The sequence below is a fragment of the Cnephaeus nilssonii genome, assembly GCF_951640355.1.
Source record: "Cnephaeus nilssonii genome assembly, chromosome: 2".
NCBI lineage: Eukaryota > Metazoa > Chordata > Mammalia > Chiroptera > Vespertilionidae > Cnephaeus > Cnephaeus nilssonii.
This window is the reverse complement of record NC_137073.1, coordinates 23242619-23264981: the sequence shown is the minus strand read 5'-3', so window position 1 is coordinate 23264981 and position 22363 is coordinate 23242619. Positions and strand designations below refer to the sequence as shown.

The 22363-nt window shown below is 46.0% G+C and overlaps 1 protein-coding gene across 5 annotated transcripts in view; it reads right to left on the bottom strand.

The window, feature by feature from the left end:
* Positions 1-22363, bottom strand: part of SNX29 (sorting nexin 29) — a gene marked incomplete at its 3' end in the record, with an annotated part of 449820 nt that overhangs the window by 268304 nt on the left and 159153 nt on the right. For all 5 annotated transcript variants that reach the window (XM_079795284.1, XM_079795286.1, XM_079795288.1 and 2 more), the window contains one exon: positions 4762-4844. In XM_079795284.1, the coding sequence (XP_079651410.1) occupies positions 4762-4844 (83 nt within the window). The remainder of the gene's footprint in view (positions 1-4761; positions 4845-22363) is intronic.

The window sequence follows — 22363 nt, the reverse complement described above, 5'->3', positions numbered from 1 at the left end:
AACATGGTCTCTTCATCCCAATTAATGACTGCCTAGAAAACTGGTTATTTTTGACAGATATACCTTTGCCACATCCTTTGACACTCTTTCTACTGCAGACCCTTACAAGCTACTGGGCATTCCTTCTGAGACTCTAAGAGCACAAATCCAAAAATAAGAGTACTGGGTGAATATGAGGTTCCTTTCTAAGGAGCCACACAACTGGCTTAGAAGATGGAAACCACATGCATCGAAGTGAGTGCCCAGCACAGCAGAATGAACATGCTGCCTGCCACGGCATTAGCATTCTTGCTGGAAAGCAGCGGCCCAGCCAGACACAGCCCTTCCCATGCCCCTTTGCTTCTAGGTGGGGCCATATGACCAGTCCTCACTGAAGCATCATGAGCGGAGTGTGTGGGTCACTTCTGGAAGAAGGGGGAGTAACAATAATTATCATCCTCTTCCTCCTATGTATTATTGTCATATCACTTCCCCAAACATTGTTCCTTCTCAGAGAATGCTGTTCCCATCTATATTAACTTGCTATCACTCTGAGATCATGCCTCAGAGAACTTGGATAGAATCAGGCAACAGGTTTTGATTAAACACTGGCTATGTACTTGGCCAACACACACTAAGACAGTTCATCCCCTCTGTGTGGTCAGACTACATACACAAGACAGGACAGCAAACTCCCTCGTGAGAGCAAACAGTGGAACGCTAGACCTTGGCTACTACTCATCATTAGTAACAGGAGTTTAGGAAACTGAAAGGGCAAGGGTGATTAGATTTAAGTGACAGGAGAAGAGCTGGCTCTCACAATAAATGCAACATCTGGGCTGATGAGGATAAGGGGAGTGGCATTTCCAGAAGAGGAAATCGGATGAGCAGAGAGGATCAGAAAGTGGTCAGGTGGGGGCACATAGGAGACAAGCATGACTGTGATGGAGCCTCGTGATGAGGAGCGAGAGGGAGAGGGTGCTGGACAGAGATGAAAAGGCCACATTTCAGTGGAAGGTAAAGAGGCGAAATGTGTGAACACTCACTTCGGATCCCGGAGAGAGCAGGGTGGATGGGCCCAGGGAACGCACCACATTAGCTCATACAGTGACCCCCGATCCGGTCCTCTTAATTGGTGGGACCTTTTTAGAGAAGCAAGTGCCGAGACCAAATCTGAATTTAAGAAAAGAAAAAAAAAGTAACCTTGATTGACTTGAGACAGCTACTGCTGGCGGAGAATCAGAGAATGTTGGCTGACCCTGAAGGCCATTAATGCAGAAGTGATATATATCCTCCAAGGCTGTGGTTCCAAGGGCCAAGCACTGGGATGTTTAAAACTCCCCAGCTGACTCGATGTGGAGCCAAGATTAAGAACCAGGGCTCTACATGGGAGAGAGGGCAGATGGCTTATGAGGAAACTAGTGGGAAGAGCAGCTCCCTTCTGCCGGGTTGCTGAGAAGATTACACCAGAACTGCTGGCAGCCTCTTGCCAGCATGAGATCACCTGCCTGAGAATGGAGCCAACACCAGTGGGGCGCGTACCTGGGCATCAGCGCAAGGAGCCCCGTGTGTGTGTGTGTGTGTGTGTGTGTGTGTGTGTGTGTGTGTGTGTGTGTGTGTGTGGCGCGCGCACCTCTTCCCGCTCTGCACTCATGACACAGCGATGAGCCTGCCATCAGCACAGTGGGCGCATGTACACCAGGGGAATCAGCAAGCACCCTTTCCTCCCCAGAGGGCTGGGCGTTAAACATTTACCAGCGCACAAAGCCAATACATGAGGGGATGGGGGGAGAGGGAGAGAGAGAACTGAGAAATGGGGGAGAAATATGCTCCTGATATTGTTTGAGCCGCTGGATCAAGCCATCCCTGCAGATGGGAACTCCTGGACTTCTGTTTTGTTTAAGCAGGGGTAAAGTGAATCTTATGACTCTTGTCACCAAAGAATAGTGAAACCATGGGAGAATCAAGTCATGTGCTAAGTGTAGTCACAGGGACCCGACGAATCTGGTCAGAGGCACAGCAGAAGTAGTTACGAGGGGCATGGCACATCACTGGGTGGCACTGCTGAGCTCGCCTAGCTACCATGGACCTTCAGGCACCTGACTGCAGCAGGCCAGGTCCTACAACAGCTGCTCTTAGGTTTCCACTCCTCGTGTTATAAATATGAATGGAGTGCCATGGGGTCAAGCTTGCTCAAGGCACTTTGAACACAGCAGGGAACACAGGCAAGGCCCCTGCTCTTGTGGATTGTCGAGTGCAGGGTGGGACAGACAGCAAAGAAGGAAGGGAATACACAACCAGGAGCCTCTGAGGTGCTGACAAGTGCTGTGATGATGATAAAGGAATGATGAAATAAAGAGTGAAGGAGAAGGCACAGTGCGAACCAGGGGGGCCAGAGGAAGTGGCATCTGAAAGAGACCTGTTCGCCAAGGCAGGCTCAGCCATGCAGAGACAGGGAGGAGCAGCCCAACGGAGGAACAGAGGCCCTGAGGGAGGACTCAGCCTGAAGGCCAGTGTGGCGGGGTGAGACAGCAAGGGGAGGGTGGAGGGAGATGGGGCCAGAGCATGGGGAAGCCCCAGATCACACCTAGCCTGAGGCCACCATCAAAGAGTGTGCAGTGGGTTCTAAGCAACAGAGTGATGGGATCTGATTCATCATCCCATGAGGCTCGTGTTTAGCCCTCTAGAGTCAGACACAAACACAGAGTCATGAACTGGCTTTCCTTGCGACTCAAGAAGCTGGCCTCAAACAAAGATGTCCTTGCCTTTGGGCACACTGGGGGCAAGAACATGAGGCTGACCAAGAGGAGACAGCCCAAGGCCTACATAATTGAGGCTGAAACAATGTCCCTAAGAACCCTCTCAACCGTGATCAACCATCTCCTTGACCATCAAGTCATCTTTTCTGGAGCCCAGGAAAACCGAGGCCCTGAAGTGAGAGCATGAAGTACATGCAGTGTGGAACAGGGGTTCAGAGAGCAAGCCACATGCATGCAGAGACGCAACATGTGAGTGAGGTTTATGACTTCATGTTTTATTACCACTTCTGTTTCTTAAAGCAAACTTTTAAAGAATTGCTCCCAAGCTTCCCTCATCCGTCAAGTTCCTTCCAGTAAATTTCCCAATTACTCTGATCACCACTCGCAACAGGCCATTTCTTCTCCCACTGTCCCTGAGCCTATGGCAGATTAATTAAAGGGGGACGCCAACAGGAGCTTGCAGCCTTAAATCCATCACTACGGGATGGGCCTGTGGTGGCCGGGACAGATGACAGTGGAGTGAACCTAACAAGAGGGAGGGTGAGAGGATGAGCCTCATACAGCAGCAGCAGACACTGCACATTTGGAAAGACAGACTCTGGAGAAACACCACCCTCCCCAAGAACAGGATGGACGCCATATCCAGTAAGGAACGGTTAACAGTTGGCCAGGACCATATGAGCTTTCAAAATGCAACTCAAGCTAGAAAACAGGGGCAGGGGGTTGGTGCAGTTATTGTTATAATCAACAAGAAGTTCAGAGTTGGACTATCACATCAGGTACAGCTGAATTCAAGGGCTCAAAGGACCTGATCACTCGGTTCCTCTCTGCCTCTCAGCTCAGCTCAGCTCCTCTCTCTGTGTAATGGCCTCGTCCGCAGCCTCCCAGGCCCAACAGAGAGGAAGAACCCTTTCTGTGGCCTACCAGAGCCTGAGACCCAGCGAGAGCACCAGCTAAGGTCAAGCGCAGGACAGAGGGTGGAGCCCCACCTCTGTCACGGGACTGACACTGAGTGAGGATGCTGGTCATATGAAAACCGGAGCAAGTGGGACGGGTACCACAGAGGACACAGATGCCCACTAAAACAAGAGTTAGCAAAGGCACATTTGCAGAATGCCTTCAAGAACTGTTCTTTCATGATGGAAGTGAGCTAACTGGTTCCAGTGCCCATAAAATCAGGATGCTGTTGAAATGCATCAGCTCTACCCAACTGAGAATCTCAGCAATCGGGTAGGAGGTGGGGAGTGAGGCTGAGGGCATTACTGTGGTGGAGGTCTCCTCACAGTCACATAGCCCCAGGATGGAGGCCCTTCGCCAAGAGCTGTGATGACTGCAGCTACTGAGGGGCCTCCTGAGGACGGTCCTAGGGCAGCAGGGCTGGGGCAGGAGTGTGGTTCAGTGAATGGACGCCTCCTCCATTGTATCTGACCATCTGGAGAAAGGCTGTGTCAGCCAAGTAATCAATTTTCTGTCTACTTGTATTCCTGATTAATAATATTAGTAATGACTAACATTTACTCAGTACTTACTCTATGGTATGCTGTCTACATGGATTGCCTCATGAGGTAGGCATTATCAACGAGTCCTACTTTACAGATGAGAAATGGAGGTGGAGAGAGATTAAGAAACTTAACCAGAGCTGAGCTGGAAGCTAGTCAGCCTAAGTCCAGAGCTTGGATCTCCACCGTGTTGGCATTCTGCTGCTTCCACCCCTCGCCAATGCGACGTAATCATGCTGCTAGGTTCATTACCTTATAAGTGGTGTCCCAAGACTCTAGACTTAAAATCCCCTAAGTACACAAATTGATATGACTGTTGTTAATAATCTAGCAAGTCTTAAAATATTAGTTTAACAAGAATACACAGCAGGGTTTTCCATCTAATTAATTTTTCAGAATCCTGCTTTTCTACTTCATCTGCATATGCACTTGTTACCTGTTGAGTGTCTACTATGTGCCAGGCACAGGGGTGATAGAGATGCAAAGGCTTAGCCCCAACCCACCCAGGCTGGTCTCCCCCTCACCTTCAGCTGTTTGACCTTCTCTTTTCAGCATCTGGACAGCTCCTACATATTTCTTCAGCTGGACTTTGAGCACCTCGTTTTCCCTGCAGGTAGAAGAATGTTTTAAAAAAATATTTTTAAAAATTGGCAATTAGACTAAAGGCAGGGGTTGGGGGAGGGGTCTGTGTGAAAAGATGAGTTAGCAAAGGCACATTTGCAGAATGCCTTCAAGAACTGTTCTTTCATGATGGGAATGAGCTAACTGGTTCCAGTGCCCATAAAATAAGGATGCTGATGTGCTATGCTCAGGTTATTTGAATATATCTATCTGTTAGGTAACTATTCTGTGCCAGGCACTCTGTAATATAACTCTCCATTTACAGAAGAACTGTATATTCAACCTGGGGAATACTCTTAATATTTTTATTAACTATAAAATGCACTAGATATTCATTATTTGCCAGGCATCATGTGAAGTCTTTAGGTATTTCATTTAATCCTTCAAAGTATTATCAGAACATCAATTTTAGAGATGAGGCATAAAGAGGAGAAGCAGTGGACCAAGTCTACCCCCACCCCCCATGTAAGACGGTGCTGTGAAGCATGGAACTCAGGCTACAAGACCCCACTCTGCTCAATTCCCTCTCCAGGTACACTGGCTAAGAAAAAGAACATGGGGATCAGGGGCAGAAAACTATCATTTGTTGAGTATTTATGACATAGCTCAGACTAAACATATGTGACCTTGATGAATCAAGCACGCACTCATTTATTCATTCTTCATTCAGTGGGAAAATGTTTATTAAGTGCCTATGATATGCCAGGCATAATGACACTATCATATTCTTCCCATTTTATAGGAGAGAAATTGGGGTATGGATTAGGTCTCCAACCATGGTCACAAGTAAGGCACACTAAAGAGATCCAAGCCCAGGTCTGTCGGCCCCCAAGGCTCAGCAGAGCTTTTCTCTGTCTCCTGTAGGATTTGGACTTGGCTGCTCACCAGCTACCTCAGACAGAGGTGCCTCCTCCACATTTCTGGTTCTGCTCCTCCCTTCAAAGGCCTTATGCGTGAATGCTTTTGAATGAGCTAGAGTATTTCCTCACAGCAAAATAGCTGTAAGATTGGGTTTCTTTTGTGCTTATAAAAATAAATTTAAAAGTAAAAATGCTCACTTTAAAATACTCAATTAGAACACATTTAAGAAGGAATGCGAAAATCAGCTGAAAATCCACCACCTTGAAAATAAACCCAACATTTTTATAACTTTTCTATCATACCCCTCACTAGACACACACTCCTAAATATAATTTTATGTGGATGAAACATCTTTCACACTCCTTTAATCTTTTTCTGTTTGAAGTGTTATTCCCTTGTTTACTGTTCCACTCACCACTTCCCCATGGTAATCAATGTTAAAAACCTGATATACATATTAATGCTGCCCTCCATGCTCACAGTCACTTACTACAAACCTGATACCTGATATACTCGGGTAGCTTACTTTATAAAACCGGATTATAAATTTTTCTACAACTGGGTTTGTCTCATTTAAGAGCACAATTTACTCAGGGGAAAGCCTGGGACCGCCCATCGCTAGCTCTGCCGTCTGCTTTCAGTGCACTTGACGACATCTCCACCCGCAAAGACAGCGCTGTGTTTGCATTTTGCTTTTCTGCACTACTTTGGCAGAAAGAACATCCGCACCAACTGCGGACACTACCATATCCTCAGGTGTCCCCTGAGAACTCCATATTCATCTCAGAAGCTTTAGAGGAAAAGTACAGAGGAGCCCCTTTATGAGCTCCCTCCCCCTAGACAGCCTACCATGGGTGTTCCTACAGGTATCTGCACTTTCTCTGTCTGTGATATGAATAGCAAACATCTGAAGCTCAACAACTAACAGGCCCTGAAAAGGCCTGTGGGAGAAAAAAATATTCCCCGACGTATGCGGATTTACAGCTTGTTTTCTTGGGTTCCCTAACCAGAGTCTTGTCACTCATCCCAGGCTAGCCCTAATCTCCACATGTGAATTCAAGTCACATATGACCTGAAAACTAAGGAAAGGACATTTATATGCATTTCTATGTGGTATAATTTAACATGGTTTGTGGCAGAGCACCCCCCAAGAGGCAGGCTGGGCAGGCTCACTCCGGCCGGCTGACAGGCGCGTCACGTCGACATCTGGCTGCTCTGTCTCATTTGCTCACACCACACAGGCCGACCCTCAGCTCCCTTATTCATCTTCGACTCTGCAGTCAGCACTGAAATAAAAAAGGGCTGCTTGTCTTCCGGTTTGGATCAATCTTTTAATAGAGTCTTAAGATTGCCTGAATATCACACCTAACAGATAAAAGCCAAGATCTTTAATATAAATCTGACTTCCAGCAAAAAGATGAGGAGCCATGAAGGATATATCAAACCACTGGGTCAGACACCTTTGGGAGCCATAAACTCATCCCAGCCCAGTTTGTATGAATGAACTTGTTTGCCTTTGTGGGAAATGAACACTTCCAGGTCCCTGGAACTGCTTCTGAATAAAACTCAAACACCTGGAGGACACACTGGCTGCTCCAAAAGGCAACTGGCTCCTGATCCCCCATCCCGAAACAGGATGAGGCCCGTTTTTTTTAAAGTAATTTTAAATTCACATGAAATTGCAAAGACAATACCAAGAGTTTGGCCGTATATACCCTTGGCCCAGTCTCCCCAATGGTTACACCCTATGTAACTATGGGGCAATGGCAAAACCAAACTCTGACAACGTGTATGCATGGTCCTATCAAGCTCATAATAGTCCTCTGCCCAGCGCGCCTCTAAAATGGAACACAGACTTAAAGGACCACTGCAGGTCCGGCAACGAGTAAAGCAAACCAGGTACAAGTACAAGAGGGAAGGGGGTTGGGGGGCAGCTTTGGCAAACTACAGAGCCCCATCCAAAGGTATTTTTAGCATGTTAAGTGACCCAAGAAAATAATTCCTAGGCTCTAGACAACTAATCTGCAACCAGTTTGAATTTGGAAAAAGAAGAACCACATAGAATTCACCATTCTTATCATTACACAGGTCTCTGTTATGATTATCAAATAAAAGTGCCATTTCATTTGACACTTCATGAGACAACAGAATGGATCAATTAATAAGCACATCCTAACTACGAAAGGCCTCAGAATTGCAATAATGACTGAGGCCCATTTCAGCAGGAGCCTTCAACCCAGCACAAGTCATGGGCCAAAAGTCTGCCAGCCTAAGCAGGTGAGAGGCAAGACCAAACCTGACCAGGGCTCTGGTGCATCAGCACCCACCTCAGCCCAGGCAGTCTGTCTTCAGAGCCTGGGCACCTAACCTCTTCACTATACACCATCCTGCACATGTATGTGGGGGGGGGGGTGATGTTTACATGCATGTGCACATGTATGACAGAGTGAGAGCGACAGAGCCCAGAAGGCTATATATATCTGGCGGGTGATGAAGCTGCTGGGGGCAGCCGTTCCTTCGTCTTCTCCTTCTCTGGTGGGGCACCTCCCCTCCTGCATCCGTCTACACTGGTGGCAGGGACTGAGTGAGCCTGTGAGGACAAGACCTCTGAACAAGGAGGCACAGATGGTTGGCGCCCTGTCAGCTACATCTTAGGGCAACTTTCCTTCCCGTTTCATGGGACTTTCCTCCTCTCTGGCCCTAGGGTGTGCCGGGCTCAGCAGAAGATCACCTACGACACCTGGCTCTTTTTGCAACTAACCGAGTGGTTTCATTAAGAGTCCATTTGAAAAAACATCCAGAAAAGTTGGGGGCAGGGGCGCTGTTACTGTAAAGGAACCATCAGTGCTGAATGGGCTTCCTGGGAGTCCTGAGGGTTCAACCCGTTTCTCCACCTCCATCCCGCGAGTCATCACTGGTGCCACAGGGACAGCTGGTGTACCTCCCACCCTCTGTGGCCAGTCAGGGGCCCATCTGTCAATGGCTGTGCTCTCCCCGTAGATTTAGTCTTTCAGCTGCAAATCACTCATCTGCCTCAAACGAGGACTACAAAAGCTAAAGACACACCTGTCAGAGCACCGACAACACCAAATGCTGACGAGGATGTGGAGCTACGGGAACTCTTTCACTGCTGGTGGGAAGGCAACATGGTGCAGCCACTTTGGAAGACAGCCTGGGGGTTCTTACAAAACTAAATACACTCTTACTATGTGATCCAGCAACCTGGCTGCTTGGTATTTATTCAAGGGAGTTGAAAACTTAAGTCCACACAAAACCTTGCACACAATATTTAGCAATTTTATTCATAATTGCCAAAACTTGGAAGCAACCAAGATGACCTTCAATAGGTGAATGGATAAACAAACTGTGGTGCATCCAGACAATGGAATATTATTCAATGGTGAAAAGTAATGACCTACATAGCCATGAAAAGACAGGGGGGAGACTAAAATGCATATTGCTAAATGAAAGAAGTCAATTTGAAAAGACTACAAACTTTGAATCCAACTATAGGACATTCTGAAAAAGGCAAAACCGTGGGGACAGTGTAAAGGTCAGTGGTTGCCAGGGGTTGGGGGGAGGGATAAATAGGTGGAACATGGGGGATTTTTAGGGCAGTGAAATTAATCTATATGAGACAATAATGATGGGCACAAGTCATTATACATCTGTCCAGACCCACAGAATGAATACCACCAAAAGTGAATCCTGATGTGCACTATGGACTTTAATAATGATGTATCAGAACTGGTTCATCAATTGTAACACATGTGCCCTACCAATGCAAGATGTTAATAAGAAAAATTGGGGAAGAAGGCAATACAGGAGTATAAGGGAACTCTCTGCTTTGTTCATGTTTCTTTAAATCTAAAACTGCTCCCAAAAAGCCACTTGTCACCCTTGTCATTTGCCAAGAGAACTGCTGAGTCTCCCTGTAGGTACCTGTGTCTGTAGGAATCTACAAACCTGGCTGACCCTGCTCCCCTCCCTTCTCTCCAGTCAGCATTGAACAGTGTCAGCTCCTGCGAGTGTCATGTCCTGGTGAAGATGAATGAGGCTGCAAGTGCAGACACATTCTGTGGGAGACAGTGCAGCGTTCATCCTGGCACGGGGCCGAGAGGTGAAACACCTCAGAAATAGTGATGGGGCTGGAGCTGGCGGCCTGAGGAGAGTGGGAGGGGAACACGCAGTCTGGGAAAAATGACTTTTCAGCTTTGACTGTTGTATTTTACAGTGATCGTGACCTTGAATACTTGGGAGTTGCTGTCCATACCATAAAGCCGGGAGATTTATGCCTCCCTGCCTGCCTTTGTTGGCGACTGCGAGGGACAGTCACTTTTACAGACAGCCTGGTCACTTAGCCGTGCTCTGGCAGTGGTCAGGTGCGGTTATGGCTAGTGCCTCCCTCGCGCCAGGAACTCTGAGGCACGTCTGGGCTGGGAAAGCAAATTCCTGTAGTTGCATCTTACTGTGATGTTTTTTGTTTTTGTTTTGTTTTTGAAGTTTAGAATTTCTTTACTGTTCTTTTAGTCCTTAGATTGCATCCCGCTAAAAAACGTTATACTTAGCATCATTTGAAAATAATTTCATTTCTGGGTGGTCATATTAATAGTTGGATATATAGTTAGATTCTGGGTGTTGTTTCTAAACACTTATATTAACTTAGTTAATCTTTACAACTGCCCTGTGAAGTAGGTTCAGTTGTTATTCCTATTTTACAGATGAATATATTTTTTGCTCTCTTGATTTCAGGTTCATTTGCATAAACAAGAAAATAGTACTGTTTTGTTTGTCATTATAGGTTGATATAGGGAAAATGGCAGATAAAAACTGAGGAAAAGGAAAATTTTGATTAGGAAATTAGATGGTATTTATAATTTGGGACCCTGAGAATAGTATATCATGGGACTAAAAAGGGAGCTAAGGCACAATAGACAATAAATTTTTGTCAAATGTATAAAAGACAGACAAAGTACCAGTCTTATAATTTTTGTATATAACTGCTGTGCCCTGTAGAACTTTTCCCCCTCTGGATAATAATGAGAGGGAGTTCTAGCTAGAAAAAACAGATAAAGTGGGATTCTATACTTTACTGATCTTTCTAAGGAGCCAAAAAAGAGGACAGTTTTCTGTAAATAACACTACTTAGTAAGTTTATAACTCATTTTTAACCTTATTTTGGTTAACTGAGGTTCAACTCAATTATATATTCACACATTCCTCCATATTTATACTAGTATATGACCCTTCAGTAATGTCACTTATATATGTGTGAATATGTGTATAATATCAAATTTTATTACACTGTAACAGGATTCCAAGTTCAGGACTTATCCTTAACTTTCACAACCATAACATCTTATATTAAACTAGTGGCCCGGTGCACGAAATTCGTGCACATTAAAAGGGGATTAATTAGAGGAAATAATTTAATATTGCTACTTGCCCTTTCTCTATAATAGAAGTGTCAGAGATGAAAGAAAATTAGTAAAATGTGTATGAAAATCTTCCTCCTGTCAGAGTCTGGGGTGCACCACGGGACCCAGAGTCAAGTCCCCACCCACCCACATGCACCTCAAAATCATGTGAGACCCAGACCCGGCTGCCCCCCCAATTTTATTTTATTTTATTTTTTAAATATTTTTATTGATTTTTTACAGAGAGGAAGGGAGAAGGATAGAGAGCTAGAAACATCGATGAGAGAGAAACATCGACCAGCTGTCTCCTGCACACCCCTCACTGGGGATGTGCCCGCAACCAAGGTACATGCCCTTGACCGGAATCAAACCTGGGACCCTTCAGTTCGCAGGCCAACACTCTATCCACTGAGCCAAACCGGCTTCGGCTCCCCCCCCCCCCCCCTCATTGGGCTAGATCCAGACCCGGCCAGTCCCACCCTTGTGAAGCCCTGCCGGGCAAGGGGCATAGCCTTAGGTCCCCTGGCCCGGTGCCAGGACAGGGGGCATGGCCTAAGGTCCCCCAGCCCAGACCAGGGCAGGGGGCATGCCTTGAGGTCCCCTGTCAAGACCCTCTGGGTGGGGGGCATGGCCTGAGGTCCCCCATCAAGCCCCACCGGCAGGGGGGCGCAGCCTCAAGTCCCCCATCAAGCCCTGCTGGGCGGGGCGCGTGGCCTGAGTTAACCCGACCCAGCACTGGGGGTGCACCTTGAGGTCCCCTGTCAAGCCCTGCTGGGTGGGGGGCATGGTTGGAGGTCCCCTGTCAAGCCCCGCTGCATGGGGGCATGGCCTGAGGTCCCCTGTCAAGCCCCTCTGGGTGGAGGGCATGGCCTGAGGTCCCCTGTCAAGCCCCTCTGGGCTGGGGGTGCGGTCTGAGGTCCCCCAGCCTGGGGCCTGGGTGGGGGGTGTGGCCTGAGGTCCCCAGCCTGGTGCTGGGGGGGGGGGGGCGGGGAGCAGCCTGAGGTCCCCAAGCCCAGCACCAGGATGGGAAGCACACCTTGAGGTCCCCCGTAAAGCCCTGCCACGTGGGGGCATGGCCTCAGGTCCCCTGACCTGGCACTGGGGTGTGGGGGGGGGTGCAGCCTGAGGTCCCCAAGCCCAGCACCAGGATGGGAAGCGCACCTTGAGGTCCCCCGTAAAGCCCTGCCAGGTGGGGGCATGGCCTCAGGTCCCCCGGCCTGGCACTGGGGTGGGGGGGTGCAGCCTGAGGTCCCCAAGCCCAGCACCAGGATGGGAAGCGCACCTTGAGGTCCCCTGTCAATCCCTCCAGGGGCAGGGGAGGGCGTAGCCTCAGGTCCCTGCTGATTGCTCGTTAAGGCTCCTTATGGGAACTTGGCCTCAGCTGTGGGTGCAGCCATCTTTGTGACAGAGTGATGGTCAATTAGCATATTTCCTCTTTATTAGATAGGATGTTTAAATCTTAATGAAAATTAGAAAATAATGTACCTGGAATCATCAGAACCAGTTGTAATTTAAGTTACTGCTTGGCAAAATATAATGTCCAAACCAGTGGATTAACTGTAATGTTTTGATGGCTGTGAATTACCAAATGCACTTCACAGGGTCGCTGGTTTTGAGTAATTATCCTTTGAGTGGTGCTGTCTGGGGTTGAGGGTTGTTTGTTCTGACATTGGGGCAGGCATAATTGCTTTGACTTACAAACATTAATTACTGCAGTCACTGGAAGCTGTTTGAGAGGTACTTGCCACCTCCTCCATGATTTGCTTCCTTTCCTGATGCTTTTAAAGAAAATGGCAGGGTGGCCAGCAGGTGTGTTTGGGGCCGAGGGTGGGAGTTGGCAAGGCTTTCTTTCTGGAATCCTCAGATGAACGTGTGAATACTTCTCTCTGTCTCCCCTGCACCACCCCGCCCTCCCAGTCTGGCCATCATCATTTCTTGCCTAGGTGGATGCTCAGTCACAGTAGCTGCCCTCTGGTCTGCACACTTGCCTGTTTCCACACCTCCCCCACTCTTTGTTTTTCCCACATAGTATGTCATTCCCTTGCAAACACCTTTTACTGGGTGCCCTCAGGCTTAATCTTCACAGTAATTTCCAAGCCTCAGGCTCCTCAGGATTTCCCCGCCCTGCTCCCGCACCCCCTCCCTGCTCCCGTACCCCCTCCCTGCTCCCGCACCCCCTCCCTGCTCTGGCATCAGCGACTTCCCTCAGTTCCAGGTACAAGCTGGGAGCAGGCTGGTCTTAGGGCTTTGCCCTGGCTCATTCCTTTGCCCAGAACCTTGCTACTCAAAGTGTGGTCCAAGGTCTGGCACAACTGGCATCACTAGGGCGCTTGGTAGAAATGCTGAGTCTCAGGCCCCACTTATCTCATTTTAGCCCATAACCATAAAATATTACCATAATCCATACTTGATCCAATAAGGAATGGGGGCTCAGTGGGGCTGGTTGGCTGAAGTGGACCTGGGACTAGTGTCTGGGTAACCCCAAAGTCCACACCCGTAGCACAAGGCCAGGGTTCTTCCTATGCGGTCAGAGGATGGAGGATCTCCTACAATGGAATCCCCTGGGGCTCATTCAAAGAGCCCATCTCACCCCAGCGCTGCTCTTCCCCTTCCTGAATAGTTCCATCCAAAGCCACTGAGACCAGTTACATATAGGGAGAGTGATCGAATAATGTGAGAAAGCCAGAGGTCAACACTGTGGTGTTAGATTGGAGTTCAAGGTTCAGTGTAAACTCAAAGGGCATTTCAAAAGGACAGAGATGCCAGCAACAAAGCTCCCCTGGACAAAACTGGGACAATCTGAACATCAAAATAGTGACGACAATGGGTTATGAGCTACTGAATGTAATAGAAATCAACAAATCCATAAATAATCAATGGAAAGTCTAATGCAGAATGAGATATTTACAAAGGCTTCAACTGCCTCCCCGAACAATACTTACTTGTAAAAGAGAAGAGATTAAGTTCACAGTGGAGAAGGGTGGCAGACACCACCTTAACCAGTTAACTTGATGAGTAATGAAACAACTGAAGCCACCGTGCACCAGCCGCCAGGACACCTTAAGAATATGCATCATCCCTGTGATATTCCTACCAAAGATGCATATGCAGAATCAAACCACAAGGAAGTAGTAAGCCAACCAAATTGGGAGCCATCCTGCAAAATAAATTGGCCCGTAATCTTCAAAAAGGTCAAGGTCACAAAAGTCAAGGAAAGCAAGAAATAGTTCCAGACGGAAGCAACGTGACAACTAAATGCAACAAGTCACTTTGGACTCAATCATTTTGCAAAAGAAACGATCAGTGCAAGTTGGATGTGAGGTGACTTGAGCTGTGTGGTGTCTCATCAGCCAGCTGGAGCGGAGAAGACGGAAAGGGAGACCATGAAAAGCTTGTTTGATTTTTAGTGCTCACTCCCCGTTCCCATCATTTCACTATTTAATAATCCCCATCTCATTAGCCACCTGGTAAATTCCACTCAGAATGGCATGCTGGCCCCCACATTTCATATCCAGAGCCAGGGAAACAGCCCAAACAACTCCAGTAATGCAGGAGGGTAATTAATTGCAGATGACACACACCCAAAATATGCCGAGCACAACAGGAAAATCACAGGGCTCCAAGTAATAACAGGCGGAATCATACTTGACTGTCATTTCACTCCTCCAAGCTCCTTCAAGTTACTTCTTGGGGCATCTGTATATGAAGAAGGCAGCTCACTTCAGTCCTTTGTGCCATTAAGAGTGTTTGCTCTGAGCCCTAGCAGGTTTGGCTCAGTAGATAGAGCGTTGGCCTGTGGACTAAAGGGTCCTGGGTGATTCTGGTCAAGGGTATATGCCTGGGTTGTGCACTCAATTCCCAGCAGGGGAGTATAAGAGGCAGCCGATCAATGATTCTCTGTCATCATTGATGTTTCTCTCTCATCACTGATATTTCTATCTCTCTCTCCCGCTCCCTTCCTCTCTAAAATCAATATATATATTTTAAAAGAGTGTTTGCTTTGAGGTCAGACAGGCTGGCTCTGCCTCTGCGTGATCTTTGGCAAGTCACTTAACCTATCTGGGTCCTGGTTTTATCACCTGTAAAATTGGATGATAAAAATACCTACTTCAGAAACTACAGGGAGAATTAAAATACGTGTATATTGGTGTGTGCACATAAATACAACTACATGTAAAGTGTCTGGCATATAGTAAGTACTAAATGTTAGCTATTATTTTTTATAATTACTACTACCGCTATCATTAGTCATAAATTATAAATCAGGATCCCACTGTAGTCCAACCCAAAGAGGTCTGTTTTTCCAGGTAAGGGAAGGACTAAGGAAGGCATGGAGTGATTCCTGGAAGTATTTCCAGGTTGGTAACAATACTGAGGCCTCTTCCTCCAGCCTGTCCCCTAGCCACCTCAATGCATCCCCGGATTCAACCTCACCTCCTCAGGAATTACTCGTCTGATTTCCCTAGACTGGTTCAGGTCCATCTAGGGATGTAGCATTTCCCACATTAACTGGGAGTTGAAGGAGCCTCCCACCAAATTGGGCTTCCGTGAGAGCCGGTGTGGGACGCCCTAAGGTCCTCCAAGTGACAACCTGCCCTTGGGAAGAGTGCATGCTGTAGTATCACTGCAGGGGAGATAAGAACGACCACCCAGCGGCCACCTCCCCAAGGAGGAAAGACCAGGCAAGAGGAGCAGATGTGAAGTGCAAACTGTTTCCTGATGGGCCCCAAGAAGAACCAGACGCGGTACAGGAGCAGAATACAGACTACAGAGCTGCAAGCCTACCTGGCGATTTCAGAGCCACGGGCTGCAGGAGCCAGCCAGGCAACAAAGGCCTGAAGCAGGCCGGGAAATGCACACTGGGCATCAAGTGAGGGTGGAAGTTATGGTGAAGCAGAGTGCGTGCCCATCTGAAGAGGTCATCCCCGACTCATGTTCTCACGTCCTTCAAGACCAGCTGGAAATGTGGGTTTCTCTGTGAAATGTTGAGGTCTTTTTTTTAAAAATATATTTTATTGATTTTTTACAGAGAGGAAGGGAGAGGGATAGAGAGTTAGAAACATTGATCAGCTGCCTCCTGCACACCCCCTACTGGGGATGTGCCCGCAACCAAGGTACATGCCCTTGACCGGAATCGAACCTGGGACCTTTCAGTCCGCAGGCCAACGCTCTATCCACTGAGCCAAACCAGTTAGGGCAATGTTGAGGTCTTAAAATCACGGATTCACAAAACACATCTGTGAGATAATTCTGCCTGGGGCCATGAGTGCCACCTCTGCTCTTAACCTTCACCTCTTGGTATCAAGCTTTGCCATCTGTAAGACCACTAGTCTACTTGCTAGTTAGTGTCCCTTTATTAGGCCAAGAGGAAATGGAGGTAAAACCCTCAAGATCCTGTCAAAAACATATAACCTGAACCTAATCATGAGGAAACGGCTGGCAAACCCAAATGTAGGGCTGTTCTACAAACACCTGGCCAGAAGAGAAATGCAAAAAAGTCAAGGTCATGAAAACCAAAGGAGCTGTGAAGTGGTCCAGATTAAAGAAGATTAAAAAGCCGATTGATTCAATGCAGTGCCTGGTTCTGGCCCAGATCCTGAATCAGGCAAAGAAAATGGCCATAAAAGGCTTAATTGGCCCAATTGGTGAACTATGAATATGGGCTCTACTCTACATAATAATACTGCATCAGTATTAAATTTTCTGAATTTTACCATCACACTATAGCTATGTGAGAAAGTGCCCTTGTTCTTAGGAAATACAAGTTCTTAGGGGTAAAAAGTCATGATGTTTACAACTCTTAAATAGATCAGGATAAAGGTTTACATGGGGTCAAAATATAGGTACATAAATCTATCTTAAATGTGGCAAAATACTAACAATTCGTGAATCTGACTAAAGGGTACATTGGAGTTCTTTTACTACTATTACAATTCTTCAGCAAAGTTAAGATTATTTCAAAATAAAAAGTTTTTTTTTTAAATAAATCCTTTAGAAAGAAAGGTTCCCAATCAACAAAAATATGGGTTTATAACTACCCATAGAGAGGAGTTGAAAGGGTTGCCAAATAGCTCGTAATTGGCACTGAAAGGCCAAGAAAATGAGCTTGGTAAATATAAACACGGCATATGAAATAGTACCCAGGACACCAAGGCCCAGTCACTACTATTACCTTGATAAATACCATGGTCAGAGGGATGTAGCTCATGAAACCTGCCCACCTCTGTTGTGAGAAGCAGGACCGCTGAGACAGAGCCCGAAACACTCCACGCAGGGTCTGTGGTGAGGGGTGTAGTCACTATTATCATCTGCCACCTGCCCAGGAGGGAAGGGGGTTGGGCCTAGAATGGCCCCTTTCTTCCAAAGAGGCGGCCTGCTGCCTGGGATTTGATCTGCTGTGGAGGAGCTGTTGTTACTGACACAGCGTTTGGAGAGAGACATCCCACATCTGAATACCAAGTTGAAAACTCAATTTGGCTCTTGAACAAGTCACAATAGTCTCATCAAATCCCAGCCTCCTGAGACCACAGGCAGAAAATGTGGACTGTGAATGAAGCAAAAATAAAAAGGTAACAACAAGGGAGGCCAATAAACAGAGTGAGAGCGAGACAGGAGCTACTGCAGGAGGGGGTAATACCGCTCATCCAAGCCCCAAGGAGTGTCTGGCTTGCAGACGTGTTCTGTTGATCCTCAAAGTGTTTGAGTGTGGATGTGGATGTGATGTGGCTTTTAATTAGGTGACAATAATTAAAATCAAGACATTCCCCTTAATGACCTAGTTTTCCAACTTCTCGTCAAAACTCCAAGTGCCTAACCACACAGCCACTTGCCCTTGAGGTCGCAGCAGCTGGCACTGACTAGTTGCCACTAGAGGACAAGTGCTGTCCAGTTCCCCAAGGACCCCCACCCCCTTTTCTCACAGATGCCTCCTTTATGCACTTCCACTGCCCACCTGGCCCCTGCAGGAATTCCAGTTTCAGACCCACTACTGCACATGAGCCCTGACACTCTGACAAATTCCAGAGACAGCTGTGGGATGGGAACCTCAGGGTCAACGCAAGGACATGCCATAAAATCTAGGTGGCCTATGGTTCAGCAACCACAGCAAAACTATCACTGGCCTCCTCAAAAAAGCACACTTGCCTTCATGCAAATCAGGTCAGTGCCCAAACCTGAAAGGGTTCCTATGGATTCCAGGAAGCTGACCAGGCTGGGCTTGGTGAGTGTACAGATGGAGGGAGGGAGCTGGATGCGGGCTGTTACAAAAGTGAATAAAACTCCTAGGAATAAAGCAGGAAGATCTAGGAGGCCCAACCGAGTCTGGATTGCTTGTATTTGTAACATGGCTGCTGGGCCATGAGTTCCTGCAGAACAGGAACCTGGCCCTGCCCAGTCTGCGTTTCCCCAAATCCTGCGGAGGGCCTGGCCCAGCGTTCAGTCTCGAGGATGGTCCGATGCCATATCAAAGGCAGTTCACAGACCTTGTCTGGATCTTTAATGTAGGGGGAATGGCTAAAAGAGAGACCTTAGATCAAGTAGGGGATTGTGAAAATGGACTGTGTGTTAGATATTAGGGAATTATTGTTGATTTTCTCGGGCATGATAATAATATTGTGGTAATGTGGGAGACTGTCCTTATTCTTGGGAAATAAATAGGAAGATTTAGGGGTGAAGAATCACAAATCCTGAAACAACTTTCAGTTAGTACAGAAAAAAAATACCTAGTTTGTGTGTGTGTGTGTGTGTGTGTGTGTGTGTGTGTGTGTGTGTTTATAAATACCTAATAAGAGACTAGAAATAAAGACAGATGTGTAAAATATGAACTGGTGAATCTTGGTGAAGGGTACGTGTACCCGAGTTCATTGTACTTTTCTGTAGGTTTGAAATATTTCAAAATAAAAAGTTAGGAAATTTCTTTAAAAATATAAAATGTTTGATGAATAAATAAATCCATAAGCAAAGCTCAAAATGACACTTCTATGCCCCACTGAGGGTGAACAGATGAAGCCACTCAAATTGGAGGCAACTGGCTGGAGGCTCCCGCCACCTCGGCCCTCTGGCAGCCCCGAGGGCTGAGGCAATTACTCTCTCGGGCCCACGCGCCTCCCCAGCAGTCTGGCTGGGAAGCTCTGCTCATAATGAACGAAGGCTGTTAGGAGCCAGCAGCGTAATCACTTTCGTGAAGCAAAATGAGCTCTGATCCACAGTAACCAATCTGCCTATTACCAGCTGACTGTTCACCTTCAATTTCACCCTCACTGTAGCTTTCTTCTTTTGCACTTTGTCTGGTGGGATGGTATTATGGGGAAGTTTATTAGTATTATTTTAAATTCCTATTTAACCAAAAGCCTATAGATAATATAACAAAAAGTAGGTAACAAGTTATCCCCACAAACCCCAAAATAGAACCAGTAAGGACAAAACAATAGCCACATGGTCTGTATGACATCACCATCTGTGCAGGAGAATGCAGAAGCCACAGGGCATCTGATGAGATATCCTGAGAAAAGAAGCCCAAATCACCAACAGGTATTCCCTGTAAAGGAAAACACGCTGGGCCAAGTGAAGAACGACAGTCAAACTACAGATGAGTGCGAGGGTCCTATATGTAACATTGAAGGGACTAACACAGCTGGCCTCCGTTTATTCTCAAACCTGGCCCGCTAGGACACCCAGGACTATTTTCCATCCTATTTGAAAGTTGTTTCAGTGAGAGAGAGAGAAAAAAAAACTACTGGAGTGGAATTATAACTGAGAAGTACAGAGACACGAGAGGCGAAGGAAAGAAAGGTAAAGGAAAGAAAGGTAAAAGAAAGATAAAGGGAGGGGAGGAAAACAGAGGCAAGAAGTTTCAGAAAATGGGTTGCCATAAACCTGATCACTACTTGAAAACAACAGAAGGGAAGCTCTGTGAAGTTAGTAAAAGCTGCCATCAACCTCACCTCCCTTTAAAAGTTTAGCTTCCTGACTACATTGAAACAAGGATGTATCCAGATAAAACCCCAGACAAAGTTATAAGAAGAAAGAGAATAACAAGTAGAATATATCTACAGATAATGAGGGCATTCCAGAAATACCCATGTAACTGTAACCTTCTATTTCAAACCAAGCTAAAAGACAATACATAAATGATACAAAACATGAAACAACATGAACCAGAATTAGAAAAACTCAATAAAGAGGTGATAAAACTCGGGAAAGTTAAAGAAAACATTTTAGAAATAAAGACCAACCGAGATAGAACACCTAGAAGGTGAAAAGAACAAGCTTCAAAAAAAACTAACAGGAAATGAAAAAGGGGATAAAAAAAGACTTGCGAGAAAGTGACAAATATTAAAAACAGGCAAATAAGATCCAACATCAGAAAACAGAAGCTCCTGGATAGAAAAACCAGAGGAAAGGAACAGATATAAAACTATGATTCGAAAAAACAGTGTTGAAATAAATCTGAAATTACATATTGAAAGAGCATACCATGTACCCGAGAATAATAATGCTGAAGGACTAACACCAAGACGCAATCTAGCAGAATTCCTGAACTTCAGAGAAAGAGAAGAACTCCTTTGGGCAAATGACTTCTAAGGGAAAGAAAATGATTATCATCCAACTTTGACAGCAATGCTTCCCCAAAATTCAGGAACATATTTAAGATACTCAAGAAAATGTGAGCTAAGGATTTTAGAACCACCCAATTGATTTTCAAGAAAAGCACAAACTAGAAACAACATGTAAGAACTTGGGTAATATGTTCCCATAAGCCCTCCCTAAAGAATCTATCAGAGAATAATAAGCTTGAAATAGACAAAATGATAAACAAGACAGCAACAGAATGGTGGGAAAACTTATATAACTTACATCAAACTTACAGAACTAAAAATAAACAAGACTAAATGGAAAGAATAAAGTCTGTTTTGGCTATATTCTCAGGTCATGTAGAGAGTGAATATTTTTCAAGCATAGAGAAGAATGGGGAAAGCATATGTGAAAATTTATATCTGTCCTCAGCAATTATATTGTTGCAGTATGATTGGTGTTATCTGAGACTTTACAGATTACACATATGAAAATCTATAGATATACACACCAACATTTTTTAAATATATTTTTATTGATTTCAGAGAGGAAGGGAGAGGGAGAGGAAGATAGAAACATCAATGATGAGAGAGAATCATTGATCAGCTGCCTCCTGCCCGCCCCACACTAGGACTCAAGCCCCCAACCTGGGCATGTGCCCCTCACCAGGAATCGAACCAGGACCTCCTGGTTCATAGGTCGACACTCAACCACTGAGTCATGCTAACCAGGCTATACAAACACATTTTTAAGATAAAATATCACTATTGGCAATGCTATTGCCAATTCATTATGGCAGAGTTCTTCACTTAGCCTCTTTTATATTACATTTGTATGTGCTTTTCTCCTCACTGAAGGACATTAAGGTTACACAGGATGATTAGCATATACCATAAAATTTGCATATACCATAAAAACTCAGGTGCTTTATACCACAGCATATACACAACAGACTCAGAATACCAACAACACTGTTAGAGTATGGACTCAAGAAGTATATATATATAGCCAAATATGCTCCATCAAAGTTATACATGTATATACAATTATACAATTTTACAAAGAAAACTGAACACCATTCAAGTTAGTCTGAACTTTGCAAATTCTTTCCTATGACTTGGATGTTATTTCAGGGTCGATAAAGGCAGGTAACCCCTATCACAAAGTAAAGGAGAGGACCCCCTGGTATACAGTTGGCCCAGGAACAACACGGGTTTGAACTTCTAAGTGGTTTTTCTTTCAACTGACCCATGAAATTCAAACCTGTGTTGTTCAAGGGTGAAATCCACCTACAGTAGCTGTAGGAGGATTTTCAACTGTGCAGCAGGTCAACGCCCTGACCCCCATGTTGTTCAAGGATCAACTGTACACTGGATAGTCCTGCTTTGATGGGTCCCTGGTGAATCTGAGTACCTGCCTTTATCCTCTCCACAATAAAAAGACAAAAATGCCTGTTAAATGAACTTTCTGCTTGTGCAGGGTTCCATCTTGTTTTTAGACCACGGGCCTCTTTCTTCAGGAGGTTTAGCCCTTTGTGGTCCTGGGTTGATTTAAAGGCAGAGGACAGCCGGGATGGTTTGTGGAATCTTGCAATCTGATTGGTGTCCTGGTTGAGGGCTGTGTTCCTTGGGACCAAGGGCAATGACTGTCTCTA